At 43.2% G+C, this 13447-nt stretch overlaps 1 protein-coding gene across 1 annotated transcript in view; it reads right to left on the bottom strand.

Moving 5' to 3' along the window:
- LOC309551061 (calpain-8-like) overlaps nucleotides 1–12338 on the bottom strand; it is a 113433-nt gene extending 101095 nt beyond the window's left edge. Inside the window, exon 1 of the mRNA XM_082251503.1 lies at nucleotides 12005–12338. Within this exon, the coding sequence (XP_082107629.1) occupies nucleotides 12005–12241 (237 nt within the window). The 5' untranslated portion in view covers nucleotides 12242–12338. The remainder of the gene's footprint in view (nucleotides 1–12004) is intronic.
- Between the last annotated feature and the right edge of the window lie 1109 nt (nucleotides 12339–13447).

Here is a 13447-nt window from a genome sequence, read left to right as displayed (position 1 = left end):
TCTGTTCTTGGGACCTTTCCCAATCAAGAAACTTATTGGAAAAGCTGCAGTGCAGCTTACATTGCCAATGGACCTAAAAATCCATCCCATTTTCCATGTGTCGCTACTAAAACCCCATGTTCCGGACCAAGGAATAAGGCCTAATATTCCACCTCCCCCTCCTGTACAAGTTGAAGGTGGAGAAGAATACGAGATAAAAGAGATTCTGGATTCTCGTATCTACAGAAGAAGACTTCAGTACTTGGTTAGATGGAAGAACTATGGGCCCCAAGACGACACCTGGCTAAACACCTCTGACATACATGCCCCTAGATTAATCCGCAATTTTCATGCGAGATACCCAGACAAACCAGCTCCAGAGGCCTTCAGGAGCAGGCCTTAAAGGGGGGGTATTGTAATGTTCCGGTACCTTTGGTACCCTAAATTACACTTTCCACAAGTGTATGCGCCCTACCATTTACTTTTGGAAAGGTGCGCATACACCTTTAAGACTGGAGCTGTCATCACTCAGCGCCGGACTAGATGGCTATTTAAGGCGTCGGCTCTCACTCACATGTGTTCGTTCAAACACCCTTATCTGGATGCTAACCTTGCTTGAAGCTTCCATGCTTGCAAGCTTACTTCGCTGACGGAACCTCGCTGCGCTGATCCCTGTATCCCGCTACTGGATCATCCGCCTCTCCTGAACCACCCTTCGGCTGTATCGCTAATAGTGCTAAGTACCCCGCAGGGGAATTCTCTATAAACTTATACTAAGCTTACACTATCTAGCTCTGCGTAGTAGAGACTGTTTATCACATCTGCATAAACTAGATTGCTAGCTCTTGAGACTACTGCTACTTTTCTGCACTGGGTTGATCTCTTTTGTATGTCCACCTGCTATTCTATCATCTGCTATCATACAACATTGTTAAACCTTCCTGCATCCATCTGCTACTGTCTCACCTTCAAGTGTCTATCACCTACCACCTCCACTCAACCTATCCCTCAAACCTTCATTATTGTGTTACCACATATATAAAGTCACTCTAGGAACCAGCTTGCTAATTGTGTGTATTTACTGGCTGAAATAAGACCTTCCACACATGATGAGTCATTGAGGTTGGGAATGGTATCTCAGCATATCTCTTACATGACAACTGACGTGGAACTATTTCTGCAGCTGAAAATCCACACCATATAAGAAACGCAGGAGCGTTACACAAGTATTCTTCCTCCTCAATTCTACCTTATTTTTCTATTGCCGAAATATGTCTCTATTGCTTTGAAACACCTTTTTTCTGTAAATATATTATTTGCACTAACTTTGACCTTTTTATTATTAAAACTATATTTTGAAAGTGTTAACCTTGTCTCTAAGCTTTTAATGCAAGCTACCAAAGAACCTGTCTCTTGAAGAGTGCTAGCATATTGGATAAATTGTATGAACAGACCTGTCTGTGGTGACTTTGTGTGTTACAGACGATTATTCTAAAATCATAATTGGTGTTGCTAAAATTACGAGTTTCCCTGAGCGGGTGGTGGCAGTTAAAGGATTAACTGCTTAATTAGCCCAGTGACAATTGCTCCCAGGCTGCTGGCACCTAGATTGTGGTCCCTTGTGCAGGGTGCAGCTGAGAGTGGCATTGTTATGTAAGTGACAGCGCGGTGTGAGATTGGCCAGTCCTTTGTCACACTGACCACTAATACAAGGTGGCCCTTATCTCACTGACCACAATGTAAGAAGGGAATCCTTCCTACTGACCACAAATTTAGGAGGGACATTCTTCTCACTGACCATCAATGTATAGGGGGCCTTTCTCCACTAACAATCAATGTAAGAGGGCATCTTTCTCATTGACCGTCAACAAAAGGAGACCCCTTACCCCCTGATCACCAATGGGTCCTTTCCAATTTTCTGCATTCATTTTCTGGTCGTTATCATGTTGGTTTCATACAGAAAATTATTTTGTCATATCCAGCAGAGGGGTGTTAAAACATGATATCCTAGACGTGCCATATTATGTATTGTTATATATGATCTACATCTCAACAACCATATTAATCTACTATACGTTGTTGATATACTAATTTTTTTTATAAGGGATTCCCTGAAATCTGGAAATAATTTCAAGGGTTACTCCAAGGTAAAAATTTCAAAAATACTGTGATAAGGTCTGAGGCCTCAGAGTCAGATGTGTATTCCTTATCGAATCCTTGTCAGTAAAAAGGTGCACTGCCAACCACACCTTCTATACACTTAGCAGGCAGCCGGTCAGATTAGTCTCCCAACTACTGACTCAGTGACAAGTAATATAACAAGTTTTGTTGGTTCGATTTTACTTAAACGAGGATTAATATTTGTTTTTGACATTAATGTGTATGTAAACCTTAACAAAGAACTTCTCTTATTTTTTGCCTTTTAATTCTGTTAAAGAGGAACTGAGCTGTGGAGGGCTGTAAAGGCTTAGGCTGGGTTCACACTTAAATTGGCCGCAGCTCACAGCAGGGGTCCTGTGCGTCCCTGTTCTCCATTTAAGGGACAAATCAGGCCCGAATTGTTGCCTGAATTCGTACCTGAAATTGAGCCAAAGACGCACAGGACCCCTGTGCAATGCGCTCTGCGGCCGCCCTAAAGATATGTAAACCGGCTCCATTGAGACCTGCTGCTCACAATCTCCTGTCATGCGAAATGGATGCAGGGAAACCCACATTTAGTTCACATAAGTGTGAACCCAGCCTGAAGGTTTTATACCTTCATGCATTCTATGCATGAAGGTAAAAAACCTTCAGTGTTCAGCTCACCCCTCAGCCCCCCTAATACTTACCTATGTCCAATCTCGATCCAGTGATGTGCACCACGAGACCCGAGGCTCTCCCGGGTTTCTTTCTCCTGATTGGCTGAGATGCAGCAGCGGAAGCCAGTGAGGTATGAGGGGGGCGGGGCTGACCTGCGCTCTCTGTTTATTATGGACACAGACAGCCGGCTCGGGAGCGAGCAAGCATGAGTGCCCCCGCAGCAAGCAGCTTGTTATGGGGGCACTCGGCAAGAAGGAGGGGCCCAGAGCGCCGACAGGGCGACCGAGAAGAGGAGGATCAGGGCTGCTCTGTGCAAAACCACTGCACTGCAGGTAAGTATGACAAAAAAAAATGTTTCCTTTACAATCACTTTAAAGAGTAGCTTCAGTCTATCCCCAAAATATTAAAAGTCAGCAGCTACTAATACTGTAGATGCTGACTTTTAATATGGTACTTACCTGTCCAAGGGTCCAGCGCTGTCCTCCCCCAAGCTGGTTTTTCAGTGGGCTTCGGGTTCCTAGTGCTGGCATCTTAGCTAAGGGCCTTGCAGCTTCACAGCCGACTTCCCACTGCACATGCGCAACCTGCATTGTGCTTTGTGAATGGTCCTGCAGTCTTCTGGGCCCTGTGATGTCTCCCAGAAGGCTGCGGATGAAGGGGGGGTGAACGTCAACTCGGATCCCCTAAATGATTCAGTTGGAAGTGGGAGCAGGTACCTGTCAAAACTAATTGTCCCTCCCCCAAAAAAAGAAGGAGGCAAACAAGTGAAACTTCCCCTTTTGGGTGAAATTCCTCTTTAACCACTTTGAGGGGAGCTTCACTTTCCAGGGGACACTGAGTGGGTACAGTGCGGAATCTGCAGAGGCCATACAGCGGAGAGGAACCTACATATGCCCAGTACTTGCTCTACCATGTGAGTGCATTTTATATTGATTAATTTTCCTGTAATAAAAACTATAATACACTAGGTTGGATGTGCGCCTGGTTTTGTTTATCTTTTGCACATTATTTTTGCAGATTTTTGCGATTTCGGCACTGCATTACTTTAATGAAAAATTGCGCGGTCTTGCGACGCTGTACCCAAAAACAATTGATTTCCTTTTTTTCTCGCTTTCTTTTGCACTATAAACAAAAAAAGAGCGACAATTTTGAAAAAAAACACAATATTTTTTACTTTCTGCTATAAAACATTCCCAATAAAAATTTTTAAAAATCTAACTTTTTATCAGTTTAGACCAATTTGTATTCTGCTACATATTTTTGGTAAAATAAATCCCAAAAGTCTATTTAAGTGCGCAAAAGTTATAGCGTTTACAAACTATGTGATAGATTTTTGGACTTTTGATTCATTTTTTTTTTTGTTTTTATTAGAAATGGCGGCTATCAGGAATTTTTAGCGGGACTGCGACGTTGCGGCGGACAGATCGGACCCCTAACTGACATTTTTGACACTTTTTGGGGACCAGTGACATTAATACAGCAATCAATGCTAAATATTATGCACTGTTACTGTATAAATGACACTGGAAGGGAAGGGGTTAACACTGGGGGTGGTCAAAGGGGTTACTGTATGCCTAATAATGCTTACTCACTGTAGGGGGGCTCTGTGATAGGCACAGAGAGATTTGGGCTTCAGCTTAGCTGAAACTCATGATCTCTCTCTGGCTTTGTTTACACAAGCAGACGGGTCTTCTGTCAGTTTTTGTGACGCTATTGCCGCCGCTCCTCCCGCTGCCTGACTCGAGCGCGGTCTCAGCGGCGCATGTGCACATAATCACATAAATCTACGAGATTATGCGCAGCCGAACTGCCCTGCCATAGTAAATTTGCGTGGGGCGGTCGGCAAGTGGTTAATAATGACCGTGGTCTCCCTGCAGCTGATCTTTTCGCCATTACTGACTAAAGTGCCTTTTTCTGCATTGTCTCTGTGGGGAGGCAGCCATCTTGGCAGAGGCAGTGCTTTGCTTCTTCATGTCAAAGGCGAGCAGCACAGTAGTGAAATGACTGAATCTCACTTCAGATCTTCCAAAACTATCAGTCAGATGCAACAGTGCCTTGGATTTCACACTGTGGATATATAGCTTTGAGGCTGTAGGTACAGGAATGCCTAGGCACCCTCACATACCAGGAAGTACACTGCTGTTTTTCAGCAAAAGTTATATTCTTAGGCACAATTTACATGAGAGTCCCAGAAAATTGCAGTGCATCACAGCCGGTTTCTCTTAGTTAAAGTAATAGAGGGTAAATCTTACAATGGGTACACTAGGTCTGGTGACCTAGGGGTCCCCAAGGAATTCCTTTAATTTGCAGGGATTTCCTTTCACTTCCTGTTTGGCTATGGGACAGGAAGTAAAGGGTAATCTCTGCAGTGGGACACAGATGGTGAAAAAAAAATCTGACTGGGATTATATCCTCCTTTACTCTGTCCAAAACTTTTAAAAAATTTGCCTATAGTTCTACTTTATGATGCCAGCACTAGGGACCAAAAGCCCTCCTTCTGTTGCCTGAATTTTGATGTTTTGTACATTTGGAGTGTAGCACCCTACAGGTAGGTGCTAAGCAAATGTATAGTGGGCCTTGTCTGCCTAACATCAGGGCTATGATCTGTTGGATAGGGTGTCAGGGCTTCCAGATGTGCCTGCTGAGGGGAGAAGTATCCCCACTGGCTCCTGTGAGAGGCTTCTCATAGGGCAGTGTGGGAAGCCCAATCAGAGGACACATCCCAGCTTGTAACTACCTCAGAAGGCAGATTATGCAGCAAAGGATTCTGGGAGTGGGTATAAGTTGGGGGGAAGTGCGTGGCACGGTGTCTTTGCCGGGAGCAGAGTCCCAGGAGACAGAGTGCGGCTGTCTCTCCTCCTGTCTGAGGAAGCGGATGTCTCAGGGTATCGCCTGAGTGTCCACAGAGTGCTGAGTTGAGCTGAGGGGATCCGGTGTGCCGAGAGCCTGCGGAGAGAGAGAGGGGTCCAGTCCCAGGAAAGCCTAAACAGGTTGTGAGTACTGCGGATTGCCCCTGGGGGTCTGCCTGAAGTTAGAGGGGACCACTCCGGAAGAGGTTCGGGGATCCAGTGTCAGCTAGCTGCAAAGGGGGTACCTAGGTTGAGGACCCTAAAGCTACAGAGGGGGTACATAGTCAGTGGACCCTGAAGAGTTCGAGGTTAAAGGGGGCACCCGCAGTTTGGGCTCTGAATTGTACATAGTGTGTCAGTTACAGTGATAGCTATACAGAGTTACACTATAATACTACCTCAAGCTGTGCCAGGCGGGGGAACAGTATTCAGTGACTTTCACAGTGCATCAGTGTAAGGAGTTCTACAGTTCTCAGTCTTGGATCTTCTGGACTAGAAGTCGAGGATTCAGCACTTCTTCTGTTTCACAGAATATTCTCAGTGTCAGTGAGCGTTGGCTGGCGACGGCTGGCATCAAGAAAGCGCCAACAGGCATTTCAGAAGTAAAAGTCCCAATCGTAATTAGTTTTAGCCTCAAGGAGTATCCCACTCATTCCCTTCTCCTATCCCCTAATTCCAATAAAAACCACAAACAAAGATGCCGGAGTTGTTTCTGCTTCAGTTATCACACCCAGGGCCGCAGCTCACATGGACTGGAGGGATTACCGGTACTAATGGCAGACCCACATCAGGCCATAGGCCTGTAAACCTTGCTACAGGAGTTATGCCATTCTAACTTTGCATTCTGAGAGAAACATATAAGTAAAGGGTTAAGATATACATCACATTGAGACAGGATTTATGTGATGTTTGAAGGAGCAAGGGGAAGGTAAAAATACTATGCTTACCTACATCCTGACATAGCAAAATCTGCCTGGTATAAGGAGTTGAGATTGACCAATTACTTAAAGCCCAACTTAAAAATGATCCCTTGAAGTGGATTTGTGCCCACACGGCAAGGGTTAACCTCAGGGCCGGATTGTGAATAAAATTCAGCCCTGGAAATAATTTCATACCAGCCCCATAGCAATATTATACCAGCCCAACAGCATAACGTCATTATTTTCTTGTTCATGGTAAAAGGGAAAACCATGCATTTTAAAGCACATTTGAAGAGTGTATTATACAGTATCTTACAAAGAAATTACACTTTGCTACAATGTAAAGTAGTGAGTGTACAGCTTGTATAACAGTGTAAATTTGCTGTCCCCTCAAAATAACTCATCACACAGCCATTAATGTCTAAACCACTGGCAATAAAAGCGAGTACACCCCTAAGTCAAAATGTCCAAATTGGGCCCAATTAGCCATTTTCACTCCCTGATGTCATGTGACTCGTTAGTGTTACACGGTGTCAGGTGTGAATGGGGAGCAGGTGTGTTAAATTTGGTGTTATCGTTCTCACTCTCTCCTACTCGTCACTGGAAGTTCAACATGGCACCTCATGGCAAAGAACTCTCTGATGATCTAAAAAAAAAGAATATTTGCTCTACATAAAGATGGCCTAGGCTATAAGAAGATTGCCAAGAACCTGAAACTGAGCTGCAGCACGGTGGCCAAGACCATACAGTGGTTTAACAGGACAGGTTCCACTCAGAACAGGCCTCGCCATGGTCAACCACAGAAGTTGAGTGCACGTGCTCAGCGTCATATCCAGAGGTTGTCTTTGAGTGCTGCCAGCATTGCTGCAGGGGTTGAAGGGGTGGGGGTCAGCATGTCAGTGCTCAGACCATACTCCGCACACTGCATCAAATTGGTCTGCATGGCTGTCGCATGTCTCCAGACCTAAACCCTATTGAGCATCTGTGGGGCCATCCTCAAATGGAAGGTAGAGGAGTGCAAGGTCTCTAACATCCACCAGCTCCTCATGGAGGAGTGGAGGAGGACTCCATTGGCAACCTGTGAAGCTCTGGTGAACTCCATGCCCAAGAGGGTTAAGGCAGTGCTGAAAAATAATGGTGGCCACACAAAATATTGACTTTGGGCCCAGTTTGGACATTTTGACTCAGGGATGTACTCACTTTTATTGCCAGCGGTTTAGACATTAATGGCTGTGTGTTGAGTTACTTTGAGAAGACAGCAAATTTACACTGTTATACAAGCTGTACACTCACTACTTTACATTGTAGCAAAGTGCCATTTTTTCAGTGTTGTCACATGAAAAGATCTAATAAAATATATAAAATAATGTGAGGGGTTACATGTACTCACTTTTGTGAGATACTGTAAATGCAAGATCCGTTTATACAATACATTCACCTATCGAGTTTTAGCTATTGATTTTGATGATGAAAATGTGGTCTGCCTACAAACTCTATTTGAGATTACTGCCAATCGTTAAAGGATTAGCTCGCTTTTAGGCACATTTTCCTTAATCCCTCCCCATGCACTACAGCATCCCAAGAACATTACAGTCCACTATTCAGCTTTTTAAAGAAAAGTGCTCCTTTGCCAGTCATACTAGGAGGCCATTCATAGCCTGTTTGCAAAATCTCTAAAGCTGGGTATACTGGTACTGAAAATCAGGCAGTTCAGCAAGAGCAAAATGGCGGATTTCGGTCCATGTGTTCTGCCGTCTAATGACTGGCTTCTGTTGAACGGTGGGGGTGGGGGGAGTCCCCGCTACCAGAATACAAAGATACCACAGGTGAGAAAAATGCATCAATCTGTGTGGTTGCAGGGATCTGTGAGTGTTTTTTTCGTTGAACCAACTGGTTGAATGAAAAAAAAAACCTCAGCATTTATACCCTGTTTAGATATGTGACGCCCACATAGAGTTTTTTCAGACAAGCCATGTTTGGCCTATAGGTCTGCAAGGACCAAGGAGCACTTACTGTATTTTTTAAAACTGAACAGTGAATTGTAATGTGCTTGAGATGCCGCATTACATGGGGGGGGTTGTGGAAAATGTCCATAAAGGTGAACTAACCCCTGAATATGAAATAATATTTTTATAGTGCACTAAAATGAAATACAGAATTGATAAATACGATATTCACTGCAACATCCAGTGTGTTGTTATCATTTATTAATAACTGAAAATGTATTGAAAAGTTGTAAACATTTAGCATTGCTCTGTGTCAGAATCTCAAAGCAATTACTTTTTAAAATGGAAATAAGTGGCTGACTGGAAATTCCAGAATTGTAACTCTTATTTAATGCATTTTCAATTTAGATTTGTACATTTAGTGCTGTATCATGTGGTACTTCAACACTTTGCTAAATAGTAAAGTTGGAACACATCCAAATGCCTTTGTTTACATTGATAGTAGTACCATGGTATTCATATTTGGCCTATTTCATGTGGGCATTGTTGCAGCACAACCAGGTGGACAGCCCCATACACATTGCTACAGCCACAAGGCTTTGCGCTGTGGTGCGCCATAAAAAGTAAGGCCTGCTGCTTTGACAGGCAATACTTCTTGCCAGAAAGTCCCCCACAGAAGTAAAAGGGGCCACACCGAAACCGTGTCTAATGAATATGGTTGCAATTTGTAGACAGAAAAGTTACCGTGCCAAATTGGCCCTTACCCCTATTGAAGGTTCAAAAACAAATTTTGGGACAGAGAAAGACGGGGCTTTACGGGCCTGTGGGAGTGGAAGGATCAGAAAGTAGAACCAGTAGTAAAATCAAAAATACATTTTATTGGTTTCTCAAAATATAAAAAACAAGCATGGATGACCATGCATGCCTCAGGCAGGTGGTAATACGTACGGTGACACAGAGGGCTTGGACAGCCCAGGACCCTGGGTCCATTTAACTGAAATATATGTCTATATAGGTCCTATTTCCCTGCCTGGAGCACCTTTTAGTTTGAGGAGAGGTCAACCCTGCTGCCACCTAGGACAAGTAGATTGGGGATACATTCCCTACAAACTGCATAGAGGTTTCTAAAACCTGGCTCAAACGAGTGCAATATTGACACTAAATGGAATGTACCTGAGGGTCATTGCATATATGGATAAACAATCCAGGAAGAGGACAATTATCTGCTAAGGGGCAATTACACCCCAAGAGGCTAAGATTGGAGCTATTTATAGCAGCCTTGACCTTGATGATACAACTACAATCCAACACATCGGATATAATACAAAAGTGTTTTACGTGACACCTATATAAATTCTGTATGGTAAATATGGAGATATTATCTTCCGAACATTATATGTACCGCCACAGCCCTGCCGCCCACACAAGTCACTGTTAAAAAGGAAACATCGGTCTGTTAGGGTCTCTCAGGCCCTGAGGAAGCCTTAAGCGAAACGCGTCGGCTTGCTGGGGACCTATCGTGACCGAATCCAGCTTGAGACCTACCTTCCACCTATACAGGCTTTGTTTTTTCTGCTTCTAAACCCTTATGGGATATGTTTCTATAATTACAGTGACACTATATTTTAATCATTGTATGTTGTAATTGTTCGTTAATATACATGCATGGTCATCCATGCTTGTTTTTTATATTTTGAGAAACCAATAAAATGTATTTTTGATTTTACTACTGGTTCTACTTTCTGATCCTTCCACTCCCACAGGCCCGTAAAGCCCCGTCTTTCTCTGTCCCAAAATTTGTTTTTGAATATGGTTGCAAGGTATTGGAGAGGAATTTGAGCATATCAATGAAAGAAATCACCACTCTAGGCAGGTACATAGACCAACAGCCCCTACACACATCAGCAGGTGCCAACCCTATCTGTGATGGCGGCAATAGGAAGGCAAGGATGAAAAGCTGGCCGCACTTCAGAGATGTAATAGATAAATTTGGTTTATTTAAATCTTCAAAGTTTCAGTTTCAATTCCTTGTCACCTTCACCTTTTTCTTAATTAGCCCTGAGGGCTGAACACAAGAAGTTCATAGTTTCCTGTATCCAGCTAAACAGTCTTGATGGAGGAGTCTACATTCAATTCAGCGCCCATAACTGTCTGAGCACCTGAACAGTGGCTGCATCTGATAGGATGCAGTCACTACTTGATGGACAATTTGTTACCCCGCTCAGTCAACAGGGCCACCTATGACTTGAATTTTGGCAGATTTTGGCTAGCATTACAAATTCCCTGATTGCATTCTTTAAGACAACAAATGCATAGAGCAGAGGACAGTACTTGATTTCTGGCAGGGCCAACAGACCAAAATGGGGCAAATAAGAAAAGTTTCCTGATAGGATTTACATACACTTATAGATGGTTACTTAATTTACAGTTTATTAAAAGCGGTAGTAAACCTTGCTTGGTCATTTTTAATTACAGGAAAGGCTCTAATAAGACTTACCTGTAGGTAAAATGAATATCGTCTAAATGTGCACCGTTTAGGAGATATTCACCCTGGATGCAGCTAGTTATGTCCCTGGCGCATGCGCTCAGAAGGCCTGGCATACCATGCGGGACCTTCAGAGCTTGGTGCCAGGACCGAGGTATCCAGCAAGCAAGCGTGGGAGTGACGGCGGAATGCGCAAAGTGGGGAGAAAGACCAGGGGATGATGTCAGCCCTCTCAGTGGTGACAGTATATCGCTGAAGGGTCTAGTTCCAAGGTGAGTATTTCATTATGTGCTAGTAGGCGATGCATACTAGCACATTATGCCTTTACCTTACAGATGTTTTTACAACTGCTATAACATTACACATATGGTTTCTTGATCCTTACACTGTATGTAACAGACCCCAACATTTGGTATTGTGTTACACTTGGATTTACAGTTTCTAATTAAAGAAGAACTATAATTATATATTTTTTTACTGTTCTATCCCTTATGAAAGTAATATATGTAGCACCTTCCTCCATGCAGAGGGATGGGGGACTTGTCAGCCTCTGCATTCCTCTTGACACTGCTTGTCTCAGGAAAGTGCTCAGAGTCGAGACAACCTACTGATATGAAGAAGTAGTCCCCTTCTCAGCTACTGTTGGATCGGCCACATCAGGAGTGGAGGGGGTGCAGGTTGGACCTCATAGTTAGGAAGCACCTAGCAACATGGGACGAATTACTACATGTACTTTGTCCCACAGGGGTCAGAATAGTGAAAATAAATATATATACATATATATATATATATATATATATATATATATATAATGACAGTTCTTCTTTCGGGTGATTATAGCTGTTTTAGGACACTTAAACAACAGAGTACTCTTCGTGATGCTTTTGTATTTGCACTAACAGTTACATTTTCAGGACAAGCTTTTGGTGAAATATTCCAAAAGCCAGCCTCTACATGAAAAATGTGTAGGTGACAACTAATTATAATAAAATTGAAGGAACTTAAAAAAATTACATAAAACCTTACCGTCGGCCTTTTCCACACAATCCCTTGTGTTTTTGCAGAGAATGGCCCTAGCTCTTTATACCCCAGGGCAGAGGGGCATGCAGGAAACTGATCATCTTTGAAAAGAGTATTGGATGCCAGGCACTGCGCTCGTAGCTGCTCAAAGTCCTGGTTTAGGTATTTCACCGGGTTCTTGGGTGTACCGATTCCTTCAGCTGTAGCCCTGTCTTTGGTAAGTTTTGCTGCAACTCCTGACATGATGCCTGCTCTGAGTGTGACAGTTCAGAGACGGTGGCTGTCCTCAGGCACTGAGAGGTATATATAAAGGGGATGTCAAAGTACTGCTGGTGCTATGCTGGGCGGGGGAACAATCTGGATGCTAATCTCACTAGTGTAAATATGTGCACAAGCAGCTGGGCTGGAAAAGGAAAGACACCTATGTGTGAATGACTTCGTACTGACGAATGGGAGCCACACAAAGACTGGATTTTCAGGAAATCTATTTGTCTTGTTCCTTTTTTGTTTTTTAATGGGCTACAGAGTCATACAAAGTGCTGTATGTTTAAGAACGCTTTAAAGTGTATGTCAGGGCACAATAAAAAAAAAAAACATTAAGAATGCTCCGTGAATGAAAAATAAACCTGAAAACATCTGTTTAAACAGACTTGACGAACCATGGTAAAGAAAGAAAAAAAACAAATAATACTGAGTTTTCTATACATTCTCATTTAATTATGTTATTACCTACAAAGATAACACACTTAAAAGCCATAGTCATCATTAATCCCATAAAAGGAAGTTGTCACCTTAGGACAGGACTACAGAACTCTGACTCCTCTCCTTTTCTCCATAACATAGTGGGGAGATGTTCACAAATCCTAAGGCTTGCCATACACACATACTATAGCCCCTCTTAGTTTTTATGTTCATTGTAACCTGAACCAAGTATAGCAGCCTTTCTCAACTAAGGTTCCTCTAGAGTTTACTAGGGGTTCCTTGAGCAATGATCAATGTCTGCATCTCACATACATAACAATTACCAACAATAGTTTTTTTAGCTCTCAGTAAGGTGGGGATTCTTCCGGCTGAGTATCAATGTAAGCGGCATTCTTCCTACTGACTACCAATGTAAGGGGGGATTCTTTTTGTTGACAACAATTGTAAGAGGGGAATCCTTCCTACTGACTACCAGTGTAAACAGCATTCTTTCCACTGACCACAAATTGAAGCAGCATTCTATCCACTGGCCACAAATGTAAGGAGTATTCTTCCCACTAACCTCCAATGTAATGAGCATTCTTCCCACTGCTGACCAATATAAGCAACATTCTTCCCAATTGACCACCAGTATAAGGAGCAATTTTCCTACTGACCACCATTATAAGGAGGATTCTTCCCACTGACCACCAATGTAAGAATTAGTGATGAGCCGAACACCCCCCTATTCGGTTCACACCAGAACAC

Source organism: Pelophylax lessonae (assembly GCF_965119305.1).
Source record: "Pelophylax lessonae genome assembly, chromosome: 3".
In the NCBI taxonomy this organism is placed as follows: Eukaryota; Metazoa; Chordata; class Amphibia; order Anura; family Ranidae; genus Pelophylax; species Pelophylax lessonae.
This window is presented reverse-complemented; position numbering and strand designations above follow the sequence as displayed.